Genomic DNA, 20613 nt, shown 5'->3' on the forward strand with positions numbered 1-20613 from the left:
TCAACAGTAGCTACTAGAGGTTAGGAAAATTTACTACTGTAAGGAGCAAGAACAAGAATTAGGGTATAAATAGAACCTAATTATAGGAAAAGAAACAAAAGTAACTGCTTTAGGCATATAAGCAACATATGTATTATTTCCTAATGAAATGTTTTATCAAGATACCAAAAACTCTTCCTTTCCCCTACCCCGCCCCTCTCTCTTCCTTATGTATACTTACTACTTTCCATCTTTCTTTGACCAGGATTCCAACACTTAGGATATCCGGCTGCTCTCCTCCTCCACTCATTGCAATTCACTGATGTGGTAGAATGGCTACACAGGCATCCAGCTCCCAAGGGTGGTTTCCATTTAACCTGAAACAAAAGAAACAGGAGCAGCATATCAGGACTAATTAATTAACACAAACATTTCAGCACCCAGAAGTACTACTAATCCTATACATTAATTAGGTTGCTTGGCTGGAAAGGGGGAAAATCCCAAATCTCAGTTCTAAAATCTGTTTACTGCATATAAAAAAGTACTTACCTTTCCATTACAGAGCCCAGTGAAATAACCAAACATTAAAGAGGCATTATATTAAAAGTAAAGTCTCTCAGTGGTGTCTGACTCTCTGTTGGTACAAAAGTAATTCTAGTTTCAGACCATGAATTTTAAATCATTGTATCTAGGCTCAAATACATTTTTCCTAATCAAAATAGGAACCATTACAATCAACACATTTTTGTCAATTAAGAAATAAGTTGATTTATTCCTGTAGTGTAAAGTGCTTCAGGATTTGACAAACTCTTGAAAAGCATTTTCTGCCTCTTGCTGGCTGTGGAAGCATTTTCCGTGCAAAAAGTTGTCGGAGAAATTTGAAGAAGTTAAAGTCGGTAGCCACTGGCAAGAGGTCAGGTGAAGATGGCGGATGAGGCAAACCTCCGTAGCCCAATTTGTTCAACTTTTGAAGCGCTGATTGTGCAACGCACAGTCAGGAATCGTCTTGGAGAAGAACTGGGCCCATTCTGTTGACCAATACTGGCTGTAGGTGTTGCAGTTTTCGGTGCATCTCATCAGTGTGTTGAACATACTTCTCAGACGTAAAGGTTTCTCTGGAATTCAGAAAGCTGTAGTGGATCAGAAACGCGCAGCAGACACCACACAACGACCATGACCTTTTTTGGTGCGAGTTTGGCTTTGGGAAGCGCTTTGGAACTTCTTGGACCAACCACAAGCTGGTCATCCCTGGCTGTAGTATAAAATCCACTCTTCATCACATACCACAATCCAATTGAAAAATAGTTCATTGTTGTTGCGTAGAATAAAACAACATGGACACTGCAAAACGACAATTTTTTTGCTTTGCAGTCAGCTCATGAACAATGACTGAACAACGTGAGACACCGACTCATTGAGCTTTTTCACCATTCCAATTTGCTTCAAATGCCAAATGACCATAGAATGGTCAATGTGGAGTTCTTCAGAAACTTCTTGCATAATTTTAAGAGGACTGTTTCTGATGATGGCTCTCAATTTATTGGTGTCAACTTCTGACAGACAGCCACTAATCTCCTCATCTTCAAGGCTCTCGTCTCCTTTGCAAAATTTCTTGAACCACCACTGTACATTCAATAGCAGTTGCTGGGTCAAATGCGTTGTTGATGTTGTGAGCTGTCTATGCTGCTCTATGGCTCATTTTGAACACAAATTAAAAATAGCTTAAATTCACATTTTGTCTAACATCATTTCTATAGTCTAAAATAAATATAAACACCAAATAATAAATCATTTAAGTCTCTTAAATTGAAGAAAGTGGGGAAAATCACTAAACCATTCAGGTATGACCTAAATCAAATCCTTTATGATTATACAGTGGAAGTGAGAAATAGATTTAAGGAACTAGATCTGATAGACAGAATGCCTGATGAACTATGGACATAAGTTTGTGACACTGTACATGAGACAGGGATCAAGATCATCCCCAAGAAAAAGAAATGCAAAAAAGCAAAATGGCTGTCTCAGGAGGTCTTACAAATAGCTGTGAAAAGAAGAGAAGCGAAAAGCAAAGGAGAAAAGGAAAAGATATACCCATTTGAACGCAGAGTTCCAAAGAATAGCAAGGAGACATAAGAAAGCCTTTCTCAGGGATCAATGCAAAGGAATAGAGGAAAACAATAGAATGGGAAAAACTACAGATCTCTTCAAGAAAATCAGAGATACCAAGGGAACATTTCATGCAAAGATGGGCTCAATAAAGGACAGAAATGGTATGGACCTCACAGAAGCAGAAGATATTAAGAAGAGGTGGCAAGAATACACAGAAGAACTATACAAAAAAGATCTTCACGACCCAGATAATCACGACGGTGTGATCACTCACCTAGAGCCAGACATCCTGGAATGTGAAGTTAAGTGGGCCTTAGGAAGCACCACTACAAAGCTAGTGGAGGTAACGGAATTCCAGTTGAGCTATTTCAAATCCTAAAATATGATGCTGCTAAAGTGCTGCACTTAATATGTCAGCAAATTTGGAAATTTCAGCAGTGGCCACAGGACTGGAAAAGGTCAGTTTTCATTCCAGTCCTAAATAAAGGCAGTGCCAAAGAATGCTCAAACTACTGCACAATTGCACTCATCTCACAGGCTAGCAAAGTAATGCTCAAAATTCTCCAAGCCAGACGTCAGCAATACATGAACCATGAACTTCCACATGTTCAAGCTGGTTTTAGAAAAGGAAGAGGAACCAGAGATCAAATTGCCAACATCCGATGGATCATCGAAAAAGCAAGAGAGTCCCAGAAAAACATCTATTTCTGCTTTATTGACTATGCCATAGTCTTTGACTCTGTGGATCACAATAAACTGTGGAAAATTCTGAAAGAGAGGGAATACCAGACCACCTGATCTGCCTCTTGAAAAACCTGTATGCAGATCAGGAAGCAACGGCTACAACTGGACATGGAACTACAAACTGGTTCCAAATAGGAAAAGGAGTACATCAAGGCTATATATTGTCACCCTGCTTATTTAATTTATATGCAGAGCACATCATGAGAAACGCTGTGCTGGAGGAAGCACAAGCCGGAATCAAGATTGCCAGGAGAAATATCAATAACTTCAGATATGCAGATGACACCACCCTTATGGCAGAAAGTGATGAGGAACTAAAGAGCCTCTTGATGAAAGTGAAAGAGGAGAGTGAAAAAGTTGGCTTAAAACTCAACATTCAGAAAACTAAGATCATGGCCTCTGGTCCCATCACTTCATGGCAAATAGACGGGGAAACAGTGGAAACAGTGAGAGACTATTTTTTGGGGCTCCAAAATCACTGCAGATGGTGACTGCAGCCACGAAATTACAAGACGCTTACTCCTTGGAAGGAAAGTTATGACCAACCTAGATAGCATATTAAAAAGCAGAGACATTACTTTGCTGACAAGGTCGGTCTAATCAAAGCTATGGTTTTTCCAGTGGTCATGTATGGATGTGAGAGTTGGACTCTAAAGAAAGCTGTGTGCCGAAGAATTGATGCTTTTGAACTGTGGTGTTGGAGAAGACTCTTGAGAGTCCCTTGGACTGCAAGGAGATCCAACCAGTCCATCCTAAAGGAGATCAGTTCTGGGCGTTCATTGGAAGGTCTGATGTTGAAGCTGAAACTCCAAGACTTTGGCCACCTGATGCGAAGAGCTGGTTGATTTGAAAAGACCCTGATGCTGGGTAAGATTGAGCACAGGAGGAGAAAGGGACGACAGGGGATGAGATGGTTGGATGGCATCACCGACTCAATGGACGTGAGTCTGGGTGGGCTCCAGGAGTTGATGTTGCACTGGAGGCCTGGCATGCTACAGTTCATGGGGAAGCAAAGAGTTGGACATCACTGAGTGACTGAACTGAACTGAATAAGTCATTAGCAGAAAACATAAAGCAAGAAATGCACATTAAAATGAACTATAGCATAATTACATTTGAGAAGGCATCTCAAAATCAAACAACAAAGAGCAACAATGCAAAACCGCAATTACTTTTGCACCATGCTAATACTGTTGAGAGTCCCTCAGACAGCAAGGAGATCCAATCAGTCAATCCTAAAGGAAATCAATCCTGAATATTCTTTGGAAGGACTGATGTTGAAGCTGAAGCTCCAATACTCTGGCCACCTGATGTGAAGAGCTGACTCACTGGATAAGACCCTGATGCTAGGAAAGGTTGAGCACAGGAAGAGAAGGGGGTGACAGAGGATAAGGTAGTTCAATGGCATCATCACTCAACTGAGATGAATTTGAGCAAACTCCGAGAGACAGTGAAGGACAGGGAAGCCTGGCATGCTGTAGTCCATGGAATAGCAAAGAGTCAGACATGACTGAGCAACTGAACAACAACAATAACACTTTGCAGCAACCTAATATTATAACTGGATGAAGCACAAGCTGGAATCAAGATTGACGGGAGAAATATCAATAACCTCAGATATGCAGATGACATCACCCTAATGGCACAAAGTGAAGAGGAACTAAAGATCCTTGTGATGAAAGTGAAAGAGGAGAGTGAAAAAGATGGCTTAAAACTCAACATTCAATAAACTAAGATTATGGCATCTGGTCCCATCACTTCATGGCAAATAGATGGGGAAACAATGGAAGAAATGATAGACTTTATTTTTTTGGGCTCCAAAATCACTGCAGATGGTGACTGCTACCATAAAATTAAAAGACGCTTGCTCCTTGGAAGAGAAGCTATGACCAACCTAGATAGCATATTAAAAAGCAGAGACACATACACACACACACAAAAAAGCAGAGACACTACTTTGCTGACAAAGATCCATCTAGTCGAAGCTACGGTTTTTCCACTAGTCATGTATGGATGTGAGTTGGACCATAAAGAAAGCTGAGCACCAAAGAATTGATGCTTTTGAAACTGTGGTGTTGCAGAACTCTTAGAGTCCCTTGGAATGCAAGGAGATCCAACTAGTCTATCCTAAAGGAAATCAGTCCTGAATATTCATTGGAAGGACAGATGTTGAAGCTGAAACTCCAATACTTCAGCCACCTGATTCGAAGAACTGACTCATCTGAAAAGACCCGGATGCTGGGAAAGATTGAGGGTGGGAGAAGAAGCGGACGATAGAGGATGAGATGGTTGGACGGCATCACCGACTCGATGGACATGAGTTTGAGTAAGCCTGGGGAGTTGGTAATGGACAGGGAAGCCTGGCTTGCTGCAGTCCATTGGGGTGCAAAGAGTCAGACATGACTGAGTGACTGAACTGAGCTGAATATTACTACATAAATGTAACTTAAAATAACTGAGAATACAAGACTCTAGGGCAAGGACGGTGTCAATAGCGGCTGACCCAGATTACTACCCTTAGTCCAACCTTTTACTAAGGAAAAAAAATGCACCTAATTTACAACAGTTTACAGTTTAATAAGTTGCAAGATAGTGCTTAACATCACCAAAGCTAATAAAATTTTAATGTTACATGATGCACTTAAAATGCATAGGAAATAAACATGAGCCACAGAAAAGGGCTGTTTATTAAACCCAATGCCAGAGGAGGCTTGGCACCGCTTCAGCCCTCGGCAGGGCGGGTGGCGCCAGCCCAGAGAGGGCGCCAGACCCCAGCTATGGCTGAGGCAGGTGGGCGGCGGGCGAGCAGGACGGCAGGGATGTGCATCCAGGGCATGGAGCCCTGAGCCTGGCCGGGGGCCATATGAAGTCCGTGCTATGGAAGAGGAGAAGTACTTGCCTGAGCTGACGGCAGAGAGAGACAGCCTGGACCCGTCCTTTGTGCACGCCTTGCGCCTGCTGGCCGAAGAAATTGAAAAATTTCAAGGTTCTGATGGAAAAAATGAAGATGAAGAAGAGAGATATCTTGATGTCATCAGCAACAAAAATATAAAGCTCTCGGAAAGGGTATTGATTCCTGTCAAACAGTATCCAAAGGTAGAGTCTCAGTGGAGGACTTCTGGTGGCAAAGCCTATCCTTGTGGTTCAAGAGGACTGGGTGCAATTGTGCCAGGCCTTTAAAAACAGCAGAAGGCAAGATGAGTAAGTCTGACAGCAGCTGCTCTCAGTTCTCGGCCCCTCTGCCCAGCACATCACGGTGCGAATTCTTCCCATCTAAGCCACCGGGGAGGCCCCGCAGATACAGAGAACAAGCTAATTGTTCCCAGAGTGTAGAGAGAGCGGGGATGGGCAAGGTTTAAAGGAAGCCCTATTCATCACCGAAGAGGAGAATCTTAAATCTATTAATAGAAGCAACCCTACTGTTTATGTTTTTAAAAAGCAGCATTTCAAGAATATTCCTAAAGAGAAAAATATTAATTCTGGGATGGTGATTGTGAAACATAGAAACAGTTCAATTTTATGGGCAAATTGCTTGGACCGAGAGGAAACTCTTTGAAGAGGCTACAGGAAGAAACAGGTGCTAAAATGTCTATCCTGGGCAAAGGATCAATGAGAGATAAAGCAAAGATTGACACAGAGCCCCTGCTTGAGTTTCCTGAACCATATAGCAAATTGCCATTGACTATCGATTTTACATATGGTGCTCCTTGAGCTCAGCATCCTGCTATGAATGATCCTTCACAACAGCCTGATTGCACATTTTTAGGGGGGACTATAGTTATCAACACATAGCTCTCCTTTTAAGTTGGCTTATTATCTAATAATGAGCTGTTGACTGAAAGCCACAGTGAAGAACTGCATGGGCAAACAAAAAACTCAGAACCTAAAAGTGAGAATCTGAAGTAAGAAATACAAGTGTGTTTATATTTGGAACACTAAAGATGGAGTTAAATATTCATTTTTTGTTTGTTTTTATGTTTCTCTTTGTTATTTTTAAAAGGTGAATTTCATACCCACCAGCATTGCAGGAGGGTTCTCTTTTCTCCATACCTTCTCCAGGACTGTTTGTAGATTTTTTGATGATGGTCATTCTGACGAGTGTGAGATAATGCCTCATTGTAGTTTTGATTTGCATTTCTCTAATAATGAGCAAAATAAAGACAGCTGAGCACCAAATAATTGATGCTTTTGAACTGGGGTGTTGGAGAAGACTCTTGGGAGTCCCTTGGACTGCAAGGAGATCAAACCAGTCAATCCTAAAGGAAATCAGTCCCGAATATTCATTGGAAGGACCGATGCTGAAACTGAAGCTCCAATACTTTGGCCACCTGATGCGAAGAAGTGACTCTTTGGAAAAGACCCCGAAGCTGGGAAAGACTGAAGGCAGGAGGAGAAGGGGACGACAGAGGATGAGATGGCTGGATGGCATCACCAACTCGACGGCCGTGAGTTTGAGCAAGCACTGGGAGTTGGTGATGGACAGGGAAGTCTGGTATCCTGAAGTCCATGAGATCACAAAGAGGCAGATACTACTGAGCAACTGAACTGAAATAATGAGCAATGCTGAGCGTCTTTCCATGTGCTTGTTGGCCATGTGTATGTCTTCTTTAGAAGAAGACATTAGAGAAATGTCTATGGAGTGGTCTACCCACTTTCTGATTGGAATGTTTGTTTTTCTGGTCTTGAGCTGCATGAGCTGCTTGTATATTTTGGAGATCAACCCTTTGTCAGTTGTTTCATCTGCTATTATTTTCCTCCATTCTCATGGTCGTCCTTTCACCTTGTTAACGGTTTCCTTTGCTGTGCAAAAAACTTTTGACTTTGGTCAGGTCCCATTTGTTTATTTTTGTTTTTATTTCCATTATTCGGGGATGTGGGTCATGGAGGATCTTCCTGTGATTTATGTTGGGGATTGTGCTGCCTCTGCTTTCCCCCGGGAGTTTTTCAGTTTCTGGCCTTGCTTTTGGGTCTTTAATCCATTTTGAATTTATTTTTGTGTGTGGTGTTGGGAGAAGTTCTAGTTCTATTCTTTTACATGGAGCTGTTCAGTTTTCCCAGCACCACTTGTTAAAGAAACTGTCTTTTCTCCATTGTAAAAAAGAAATTAAAAAAAAAAAAAAAAACCTAATGCCAAAATACAGTCTAGTAAAACCACTGAATTTTAAATGGGAAAAAACAATTCACTGGTCATAGGTGGCAGAAAGTCCAAATTGCACATAAGGGGGAAAAATCAAGCTGAGAACAGACATCAGCACAAACAGCTTATTATATATTTAAGTATCCAAGGAAATGTGAGCCAAGCATGGTCTACCTGCCAAAGTAACCTTCAAGGCTAAGGGAAGTAGTCATGGACACAAAGAACCCAAATAATATTGTTCCTAAGAAATGTCCCTAGGAATCTACTACATAACAAGTATCAGACAAATTACGGTAGAAGATCTGACATGAGGATTGACCTGAGAAGACCTAAAATCAATGATAACACAGTAGCAATAAAAATCCGTGCCTCCAGATTGTGAACTCTAAACATCATATCCCACTGAAAGAAATCAGGGCTCCTTGGAGAAACGGCTTATTCCAGGTTTGGCACAGGAAATTATGCACAATCAACCTGGTGCATCTCATCAAATAAGAAAGCAAAAATGTAAACAACACTAGTATTAGCAAATCAAAAGGAAATCAGAGACAAGGGAAGGAATTCTCATTTGTCAAAGATGAAACAATTTGATCATATACAAGAATGCAGTGATTGAAAAATATCAAAAATATAAATACCTATACACACACACACACCACCCCATGAGTTCACAACGACATTCAAAAATGAAAAAAGAATATTAGAGGTCAATTTTCAAGATTGCATGGGCACAACTCGTTATTCTAATAATTGGCAAATAAACAGAAAGAATCAAACATTTATCCTGCCTTTCTAGTATGAACAGTATTTTGGGGAAATAAAAAAGATGATGAGGGCGACTTTTCCTTAGACAATGGTCACAGCTAATAAATGCAGAAGAACTTATAGATTTAGAAAATCACCATTTTCCAATCCCTGGCTACATAATCAATCTAGATAATGACCATCAATGACTACTAAAGCCATAATGTAAAAATTGGATGGAGAACTTTAATATGGAAGGATCAAGCTGAACTAACTGGTCAACCTTAACAACACTAAAAGCCAGGACAATGAAAGAAGTGCTTCCTGACAGATATAACAAAATTTTCTCAGTACCACCTATGAAGTCTCTTGCCTTGAAACAAACAAACCAAAAAACCCCTTAAATCTAGTCAAGCTTTTAGATTTGATTATAAGTTTACAAAAATAAGGGTGATCGAGGTACATGTTAAATGCCAACATGAAGATATAATGAGCTAAATCCATGATGATGGAGATCCTAAAGAACAAAATGGCCCATACAAATGACAAAACTACCTAAAACAAATGGCATGGAAAATAATAAAGCTTTACACTGCACACGATAAGAAATAAGATATATATATATCAACCTAAAGCAGCAACTAGTAATTGGAGAAAATTAAGCATGTACTGAGTAAGCAACAATTGGTAATTTTGTAGGGTATAATAACAGTAGTGTAGTTATGTTTATAAAGTCTTTCTCTGTAAGACATACATAAACCACCAGTGCAAAAAGTGGTAAAAGGTCTTGAAAGTGAAAGTGTTAGTCACTTAAAGTGTTAGTCACTTAGTCATGTCTGACTCTTTGAGACCCCATGGATTGTAGCCCAACAGGCTCCTCTGTGTCGGTGGAATTCTCCATGCAAGAATACTTGAGTGGGTACCCATTTCCCTTCTCCAGGGGAACTTCTCAACCCAGGGATCAAACCCTGGTCTCCTGCATGGCATGCAGATTCTTTACCATCTGAGCCACCAGGGAAGCAAAGTGATAAAAGCTCTTAGATTTGCCTTAAAACACTCTAAGGGGAAAAGGAGTTGTACTGGGGACACAGAATCAAATGACATAAAAATAATAGAATTTTCATAAATTCTGTATGATGGGTACATGTAAATCCATTATACTATTTCTCAGTATATCTGCCATATTATATATTAAGAGTAAAAAACAAAAGATGCATAGATTAAAAAGATCTAGAGTTCATTTTAACAAATGGAGCTGAGACAAGTACATACTCACATGCAAGAAGAATGAATCTATACCCCTACCTAACATCATACACAAAAGTTAACTCAAAATGGATCAAAGACCTAAATGTAGAAGCTAAAACTATAAAACTCTTAGAAGAAAACACTGGCAGAAGTCTTCACTGGTCTTGGATTAAGCAATGATTTCTTAGATATGACACCTAAAGCACAACAAACGAAAGAAAATAGATAAATCGGAATTCATAAAAATTTTTTAAATTTTATATGCCAAAAGGCAACCTATGAAATTGTGGGAAGTAACTGCAAACTATATATCTGATATGTGGCTAGTACCCAGAATATATAAAGAATAATTCAACAAAACGAAAGTCAATAATTCAATTTAAAAAAAAGGGGAAAAGGCCTGAATAAACATTTCTCCAAAAATATATACAAATAGCCGAGAAGCACATGAAAAAAAAATGCTCAAAATCTCTAATCATTCAGTTCAGCTCAGTTGCTCAGTCGTGTCCGACTCTGTGACCCCATGAATCGCAGCACGCCAGGCATCCCTGTCCATCACCAACTCCCGGAATTTACTCAAACTCATGCCCATTGAGTCAGTGATGCCATCCAGCCATCTCATCCTCTGTCGTCCCCTTCTCCTCCTGCCCTCAATCCCTCCCAGCATCAGGGTCTTTTCCAATGAGTCAACTCTTCACATGAGGTGGCCAAAGTATTGGAGTTTCAGCTTCAGCATCAGTCCTTCCAATGAACACCCAGGACTGATCTCCTTTAGGATGGACTGGTTGGATCTCCTTGCTCTAATCATTACGGAACTACAAATCAAAACCACATGAAAAATTGCCTCATACCCACTAGAATGGCTACCATTAAAAGAAAGTATCAAGTGGTGACAAGGATGTGGAGAAATTGGAACACTTGTACACTGTGAATAAGGATATAAAATGATGCAGCCACTATGAAAAATAGTATGGGGGTTGTTAAAAAGTAAGCAGTCAATTCCCATATGATTTAGCAATTCCACTTCAGGGTATATACCCCAAAAATTGAAAGCAAGGACTCAGACAAACATATTTGTGCACTCGAGCCCATAGCAGCATTATTCACAATAGCCGTATGGTGGAGGCAGCCCACACATCCATCTACAGATGTATGGATAAAGAAAATGTGGACTATACATACAATGTAATACTATTCAGTCTTAAAGAAATCCTATCACATACTGCAACACTGCTGAGTGATAAAGCCAGTCACCAAATGACAAATACTTTTATAATTCCATTTATATGAGATATCCATAGTCGTCAAACTCATGAAAATAGACAAATGGTGGTTACCAGGGGCAAGTGGAGAGAGTGGGAAAAGGGGCACTGTTGTTCAACAGGTATAGAAATTTAGCTTTGCAAGATAAAGAACTTTTTGAAACCTATTTTGAAACAGTGTGAATACACTTAACACAACAGAATGGTATACTTAAAAATGATAAGGATGGTAAATTTTGTTGTGCGTTCCTTATCAAAGTAGATAAAAAAAAGTATGGACCGCCTAGAGGAGAATCTGGTAATATTCAGCATAGTAAGATAATTTACATTTAAATTCCAATCTAGCAGGGCTTCCCAGGTGGTGCTAGTGGTAATGAACCTACCTACCAATGCAGGAGACACAAGCAATGCAGGTTTGATCCCTGGGTCGGGAAGATCTCCTAGAGGAAAGCATGGCAACCCACTCCAGTATTCTTGCCTGGAGAATCCCACGGACAGGGGAGCCTAGCGGGCTACAGTCCACAGAGCAGCAAAGAGTCGGACAAGACTGAAGCAACTCAGCATGCACTTCAGCAATCCCACTTCAGGGAACCTATTTTCAAGGTACCATGGTGAAAATATGTGAAATGAGTTCTTCATAAGCCTTTTCACTATAACATTATCTGTAATTACAAAAGACTAGGGGAAAACCAACAGTCCATATTGGTTGAATATAAAATGGTTCACTCAGGTAATGGAGTACTAGTCCAGGAATAACAGATATATTGACACAGAGTAACTTTCAGGATAAATTGTTAAGTGAAAAAAAAAAAAGATGCAGTGATGTGTTTACAATATAGTACCTTTTACATAAAAGGAGGATAAATGTTAAGTATATTAACATATTTGCTTTCATTTTTTTTAAAGCAAGGAAAACCCAAAAAGTGATAAAAATGATAGCAGAGATCAGTAAATTTTTTTCAGTAAAGGGACAAATAATAAATATTTCAGTTTTTACAAGCCATATAATCTCTGTCATAGCTACTCAGCTCGGCCGTTTTAGCACAAAAGAAGACATAGACAATACATAGACAAAAGAATATGTGTTCCAACAAAAATTCATTTACAAAAAGAGATAGGTGGCCAAATGTGGCCTGCAAGTTATTGTTTGCCAACCTTTCCCAGAAGGAGAAAACATGATCGAGGGGATATGGATAGACGTTAAGACTTCTAAGAAAGTACCTTGTGATATAGGTTATATTCTGGAATGAAAACCGTTGTTTTACACACAAGAAAAAAATTCCTATACTCCAAATTCAAGAAAGTACCATGGCAACAAGTACTCTGGTCACTTGATGCAAAGAGCCAACTCATTGAAAAGGCCCTGATGCTGGGAAAGACTGAGGGCAGGAGGAGAAGAGGGCATCAGAGGATGAAATGGTTGGCTAGCATCACTGACCCAATGAACATGAGTTCGAGCAAATTCCAGGAGATAGTGAAGGACAGGGAAGCCTGAAGTGCTGCAGTCCATGGGGTCGTAAAGAGTCGAATTCGACCTAGCAATTGAACAACAATAGCAAAAAGTAATCATCAGAACCTGCTTTAAACTCATCCCAGTCTTATCAATGACAGCTTCAAACTAGTAACCACACCTCAGAAGGTCAACCAACACAGCCACATGTCATAACCACATTTGTTTAACAAAAACTCAACCACTTCCTCAACAGCCCCACTTCACCAATCCCTGAACTCTAAGCTTCACAGCTCTCCTCTGAACAAGAGCAATAAATTTGGCATTTTGTTCAGACACTGAGTGGTGACTTCTTCGTTCAAGACAATTAAAAGATAAATCAAGAGAAAAAAAATGAAAGGAGTACAATATCTAAAAATTAAAAATAAACCAAGAACCCTCTGCATACCAAGTATGTGGCATTATCACACAGAAAATAATGCAAGGGACTTTATTTTGATTGCATAACTCCTAATCAGATATATCTTAAGTAAAAAAAGAATTATAAAGAAATCTTAAAACTACATTTAGTAGTTCTGCTGTTAGAAATGATATCAATTCTGTCATTTAAAACCTATTATAGAGCTTTCCTAGTAGCTTAGTTGGTAAAGAATCTGCCTGCAGTGCAGGAGACCCAGGTTTGATCCCTGGGTCAGGAAGATCCCCTGGAGAAAGAAATGGCAGCCCACTCCAGTACTCTTGCCTGGAGAATTCAGAGGAGCCTGGCTGGGCCCCAGTCCATGGGATTGTCATTTTTCATAGGTATATTTCAAGGCAGAAAAAAATATTTCTAAAATAATGGCTAAAATAACCTCTCAAAAATTTCATGAAAGATATAAAACAATAGATTGAAGAACCTTAATTAAATAGGACAGGCACAAAATAATCCATTTCCAAACACATCAAAACCAAACTGCTGAAAATTAAGCACAAAGAGAAATTTGATTTCCCTGGTGATCCAGTGGTTAAGAATCCATCTTCCAATACAGAGAACCTGGGTTTGATCCCTGGGTGGGGAACTAATATTCCACAGGCCACAGGGCAACTAAGACTGCACACCACAGCTACTGAGCCTGTGCAACTCAATGAGGCCATGCAACTGCAAACTGAGGCCATGTGTCACAGCTACCGAATCCGTGTGCTGCAGCAAAAGATTCTGACCGGCAAGTAAGACTCCACATGGCCATAAATAAACACTTTTTTAAAACCAGCCAGAGAAAAATGACATATTACTTATTGGGAACAATAATTCAACTGACTGTGACTTTCTCACTATAAAATATGGAGGTCAACAAGAAACAGAAAAACATTTCTAAAGTACTTAAAAGTAAAAAAACACTGTCAACCAGAATTCTAAGCCCAGAGAAAATATCCTTCAGGGATAAGGACATTCTCAGATAAATGAAAATGAAGGTTATGTATTGTCAGCAAAGCTGCTGTGAAAGGATCACCAAAGAAATTTTTTCAGAGAAAAAAAAATTATGACAGAGGGGAACTTGGACTAATAGGAATGAATGAAGAAAAACAGAAATCTAAGTAAATACAATAGACTAATCTTCTCTTAATTTAAAAAACCATGCTTGAAAACTAAGAGCTAAAATTCTAACACTATCTAAAATGATTTTCAATGTATACAGATATAACTAACAAGACAATGCTAGTGGAGGTGATGGAATTCCAGTTGAGCTATTTCAAATCCTAAAAGATGATGCTGTGAAAGTGTCGCACTCAATATGCCAGCAAATTTGGAAAACTCAGCAGTGGCCACAGGACTGGAAAAGGTCAGTTTTCACTCTGATCCCAAAGAAAGGTAATCCCCCAAAATGCTCAAACTACTGCACAATTACACTCATCTCACATGCTAGTAAAGTAATGCTCAAAATTTTCCAAGCCAGGCTTCAACAATATGTGAACTGTGAACTTCCGGATGTTCAAGCTGGTTTTAGAAAAGGCAGAGGAACCACAGATCAAAATGCCAACATCTGCTGGATCACTAAAAAAGCAAGAGAGTTCCAGAAAAACATCTATTTCTGCTTTATTGACTATGCCAAAGCCTTTGACCGTGTGGATCACAATAAACTTTAGAAAATTCTGAAAGAGATGGGAATACCAGACCACCTGACCTGCCTCTTGAGAAACCTGTATGCAGGACAGGAAGCAACAGCTGAACATGGAACATGTTCATGGAACATGACATGGAACAACAGAATGGTTTCAAATAGGAAAAGGAGTATGTCAAGGCTGTATATTGTCACCCTGCTTTTTTAATTTATATGCAGAGCACATCATGAGAAATGATGGGCTGGAGGAAGCACAAGTTGGCATCAAGATTGCCGGGAGAAATATCAATAACCTCAGATATGCAGATGACACTACCCTTGTGGCAGAAAGTGAAGGAGAACTAAAGAGCCTCTTGATGAAAGTGAAAGAGAGTGAAAAAGTTGGCCTGAAGCTCAACATTCAGAAAACTAAGATCATGGCATCTGGTCTCATCATTTCATGGCAAATATATGGGGAAACAGTGGAAACAGTGGCTGACTTTATTGGGGGGTGGCTCCAAAATCACTGCAGGTGGTGACTGCAGCCAAGAAATTTAAAAGACGCTTACTCCTTGGAAGCAAAGTTATGACCAACCTAGACAGCATATTAAAAAGCAGACACATTACTTTGCCAACAAAGGTCCGTCTAGTCAAAGCTATGGTTTTTCCAGTAGTCAGGTATGGATGTGAGAGTTGGACTATAAAGAAAGCAGAGTGCCGACGAATTGATGCTTTTGAACTGTGGTGTTGGAGAAGACTCTTGAGAGTCCCTTGGACTGCAAGGAGATCCAACCAGTCCATCCTACAGGAGATCAGTCCTGAGTGTTCACTGGAAGGACTGATGTTGAAGCTGAAAACTCCAATACTTTGGCCACCTGATGCGAAGGGCTGACTCACTGGAAAAGACCCTGATGTTGGGAAAGATTGAAGCCAGGAGGAGAAGGGGACAACAGAGGGTTTGATGGTTGGATGGCATCACCGACTCAATGGACATGAGTTTGGGTGGACTCCAGGAGTTGGTGACGAACAGGGAGGGCTGGCGTGCTGCAGTCCATGGGGTCACAAAGAGTCGGACATGACTGAGCGACTGAAATGAAAAAGACAATCACAATGAAAAGACAGAACAGTAAAGAGACCTGTATGACAGTGATTAGGCTTCTGCACTCTACTTGAAGTGGTGATATAATAATTCTAGTAGATTGTGAAAAGTAAGTAGGTATATTGTAAACCCTAGAAGAACCATTCAAGAAAAAACTATATAAAAAAGATATAATAAAAAGTAAAAGAGATGAAATATACAGTGGAAAACCAAAACATGTTAAGATAATTCAAAAAAAGCTAAGAAAGGAGAAACAGGAGAACAAAAGCAGATACCACAAACATAAGACAAAAATAATGAAATGCTTAGGGTTAAACTCAAATATACCTGTAATTTCCTTAAATAGAAATGGCCCAAACACACAACTGAAAAGACAGAGATTATGAAGATGAGTATGATTTCTACAAGAAACTTACTTCAAAAATAACAGAAAACTTAGGCTAAAAACAAAGGTTTGCTCATTTTTGCTCCAGTTCTCTTTACCCTCTAAACAGTTTAATCTTGACACATTAGCATGCATCAGCAAAATTTTGGTGACATTTTTGTAGCCTGGCAGAATAGTTTAACTTACAGCTATTTCACTTCAAAATATATTGAGTGTGACTTCATATTAAGGCAGTAGTAGGTGCAACATGGTAATACATCACTAACTTTAAACACTTAGAAAAATGTAATGTACCAGTTTCCATAATTTCCAGTATGGGATCTCCTGTTCAAGTATAATTTAAAGTAACAAAATAGAATTTAGAAGTAAGGCTGTCTACTTGATATTCAACTGTTTACTACATCTGTAAATTCTTCTCTGTCAGTTGGTTTTTAAGTTATTATTATACTTCAGTTTCTTTGAGAATTTTTGAGTTTCATGAGTTTTGCTTTTATTATATAAGTATCATTATAAACTTATTTATGAATTTAGAAAGCAAAAGAATGGGGAAAGATATACCACACATAAAGCTGGAGAACCTATACAAATCTTCCTTGATTTATGATAGATGGGGTATCCCACGATTAAGCTGAAAATACTGTAAGTCAAAAATGCATTTAAAACACCTAATGTACCAAACATTGAAGCCTGGCCAAACTTACGTTAAACGTACTTAGAACACCTAAATTAGCCTACAGTTGAGCAAATAATCTAACAAGTCTATTTTGTAATGAAATGTTGAACATCTCATGTAATTTTCTGAATGCATTATTGGAAGTGAAAAACAGAATGGCTCTATATGAACGGAATGGCTGTAAATGTATTCATCATGATTGGTTTCTACTCAATCCATATCACTTTCACACGAGGGTAAAGTTGAAAAATTGTAAACTGAAACATTAAGTCAGAACTGTTTGTATTACTATCAGACAATGTAGACTTCAGTGCAAAGAAAATCCCCAGAGATAAAGAGGGACATCCCATAATCAAAGAAGGCCAATTTACAAAGAAACTATAAATGTGTGTGTATCTAAAAAGAGTTTATCAAAATACATGAATCACATGAACAAGCTGAAAGAAGAAACAGACAAACTCATAGAGACTTCATCACTCCTGCCTCAAAAGAAATAAACAGACAAAAATACCAGCAAGATATATGAACAGAACTGAACAACACTACTATGGTATAATAAAAACATACTGGGTCTTTGTATTTGGTTTATAAATCTTTATCTCCAGCTTCTTCACAGAGGTTGGCATTTCCTGAAGGATAAGAATGCCTGTTATGCTAATGAGGGGACTCCTGAAGGGACTCCTAGATCAATTCAGACTAGGGTTGGTCATCAGATAGACCAAACATGTGATTAGAGGGTTTAAACTTTTGGCCCAATCTCTAATCTCCAACCTCTAGGGAGAGTGGGCCTGGAGATGTGAACTCAATTACATGGACAATGACTTCATTTCTCATGTCTATCTAAAGAAATCTTGATATTAAAAACATTGAGTAACAAGGCTCAGGGAGATTCCTGGTTGGTGAACATATTGATGTACTGAGAGGCTGGTGTACCCTGATTCCACAAGGATAGAAGCTCTTGTGCTTAGAATCCTTACAAACTGGCCCTATGTACCTGTTCATTTGGTTGTTCATTTTTATTCTTTGTAATAAAATGGTAATACTAAGTATAGGGGCTTCCCTGATAGCTCAGCAGGTAAAGAATCTGCCTGCAATCCAGGAGACACAGGGGACTTGGGTTTGATCCCTGGGTTGGGAAGATCCTCTGGAGGATGGCAACCCACTCCAATATTCTGCCTGGCAGGCTACAGTCCATGGAGTCACAAAGAGTTGGACATGACTGAGCACATGGCACAATCCTAACTATAGAACTTTCATGAGTTCTGTGAGTTGTTCTAGCAAATTACTGAACCTGTGAGATACACCAAATTCACTGCCAGCCAGGCAAAGTATGAGTGGCTTGAGGATACTTAGGACTAGAAGACATATTTCAAGCTAGAGTCTGAAGAGGGGGCAGTCTTGTGGAACTGAGCCCCTTAGCCTGCATGATGTCATTAACTCCAAGCAGTTAGTGTCAGAATTGAATTGCATTGTAAGACACTCATTTGATGAAAGAGAACTGAATCAGAAAGTAACCATCAACCAACTGAAACTAATGTACATTTATATAATACTCCAACAAAATCAGAATACACATTCTTTGCAAGTGCACATGGAACCAAGAGAGAAGTGTCATATCCTAGGTCACAAAATAAATCTTAACAAAGTTAAATAAAATCACATACAGAATATTAATGAAATTAAGCTAAAAATCAATAGCAGCAAGATAATAGAAAACTCTTACAAACGTTTGGAAATTAAACAAAAATACCAAAGCTGGGTGATTGATTGTGGTAAGTAAAATTTTACAGGAATAATGCCATGCCCATTCATTTATGTGTTGCCTATGGCTGCTTTTGTACTACTAGAGCAGACTTAAGTAACTACAACTGAGTATAGATTCAGGTCTTATCATATTTACTACTTGGAGTGTTTAAAAAAAAGTTTGACAAAGACTATTCTAAATAATCCACAGAGTAAAGAGAAAGTTTTTAGGCAAATTGGAAAATATTTTACTTGAATAAAAATTAAAACACAACAAAATTTGATGGGATGTAGCTAAAGCCCTGGTCGTAGGGAAAATTAAAACATTAAAAACTTGTGTAATAGGACTTATCATTATAGACTCTACAAACATTAAAAAGTATAAAAGATCAATACTGTACACATAACCCGGACAACAATGGACCAATTTCTCAAAAACTGCAAACCCAACAATTCACCCAAGATGAAAGGAAAAGTCTGAATTGTCCTGTTTAAAAAACTGAACCCATAATTCAAAACCTTCCCACAGAAGAATACAGAGATTTTTCCACTGCCAAATTCTATCAAATGTTAAAAAAAAAAAAAATCTATACAATCTCTTCCAGAAACAGAAGGGTAGGAAATACATCTCAATTCATTTTATGAAGATAGCACTAGCTTGATATGAAAACAATCATACAGCTGGAGGGGAAAAGAGTAATGCCTAGTGTGGGAACTTTATAAAAATTATTTTTTAAAAAAACAATAAAAGACAATGCAAGAAAAATCAATCTTCCCCATGAACATCGTCTGGTTCAGTTCAGTTGCTCAGTCGTATCCGACTCTTTGCGACCCCATGAACCACAGCACGCCAGGCCTCCTTGTCCATATACATAGACATAAAAATTCTCAACAAAATATTACTAAATTAAATCCAGAAATATATAAAAAGCATTACAGTTCAGCACTATGTGGTTTACTCTGGGGAAGTAAGACTTGTTTAATATTAAAAAATCAATTCATAAAATTCATCAGATTAACAGTCTAAAACAGAAAACAACATAATCTATTATTTAATGTAGGAGAAGCATTTGACAAAATTCAACAGTCATACATACATGATACAAACTCTTAGTAAACTAGGAATAGAAGGCAATTTTCTCAACCTGATAAAGGACATTAAGAAAAAAAAAAGTTGCTCAAATTGATCAATATATTTAACAATATTCCAACTGAAATTCAAGGAAAAGCCATTATATAGACATGCTGATTCTAAAATTTATGTGGCAAGGTAAAGGAATGAAAATATCCAAAATAGTTTTGAAAAACAGTAATAAAGTTAGAGGAATCACAGTACATGATTTTAAGACTTAATACTATGTAGTTACAATAATCAAGCCAGTGTGCTATTGGCAAAGGGATATTCATATTACAAATAAATGAAATACAATAGAGTGCATAAACAGATCTACACAAATAGTTCAATTAAATTTTCACCTTTTTAAAAATCCAAGTATAATCCACATACCGTATTTTAAAGTATACAATTCAGTGGTTTGTAGTATATTCACAAAGTTGTATATTCACCACCACTACCCAATTCCAGAACATTTTCACCAACCCAAAAAGAAACTTCATACTTATTAGCTGCCTCTCTATTCTTTCCTTTCCCTGGCAGCCACTTGTCTATCTTCTGCCTCTATAGCTTTGCCTATTCTAAGCCAAGTGATATTTGACAAAGACGGAAAGGCCACTCGACACAGATAAGACAGAATTTCCAACAGTGTTGGAACAATTGTAAGCTGTATGGAAAAAACAACCTCCATCTTAAATCTCAAACCTTACATACAAAACTTAACTCAAAATGTATCACAGATCTAAATGTAAAATACAAAACATTTAAAAATAAACTTGTAATAAAACTTTGTGCAAAAGGTTTTGGGCATGATACCTAAATCACATTTCATAAAAGAAAAAAACCTG

The 20613-nt window shown here is 38.5% G+C and overlaps 1 protein-coding gene across 2 annotated transcripts in view; it reads right to left on the bottom strand.

Annotated features, from left to right (window-relative positions):
- Positions 1-20613, bottom strand: part of TTBK2 (tau tubulin kinase 2) — a 124606-nt gene that overhangs the window by 86907 nt on the left and 17086 nt on the right. For both annotated transcript variants that reach the window (XM_065940186.1, XM_065940187.1), the window contains exon 2: positions 221-356. In XM_065940186.1, coding sequence (XP_065796258.1) covers positions 221-289 — 69 coding nt within the window. In that variant the 5' untranslated portion in view covers positions 290-356. The remainder of the gene's footprint in view (positions 1-220; positions 357-20613) is intronic.

The sequence above is a fragment of the Muntiacus reevesi genome, chromosome 7, assembly GCF_963930625.1.
Source record: "Muntiacus reevesi chromosome 7, mMunRee1.1, whole genome shotgun sequence".
NCBI classification, from domain to species: domain Eukaryota; kingdom Metazoa; phylum Chordata; class Mammalia; order Artiodactyla; family Cervidae; genus Muntiacus; species Muntiacus reevesi.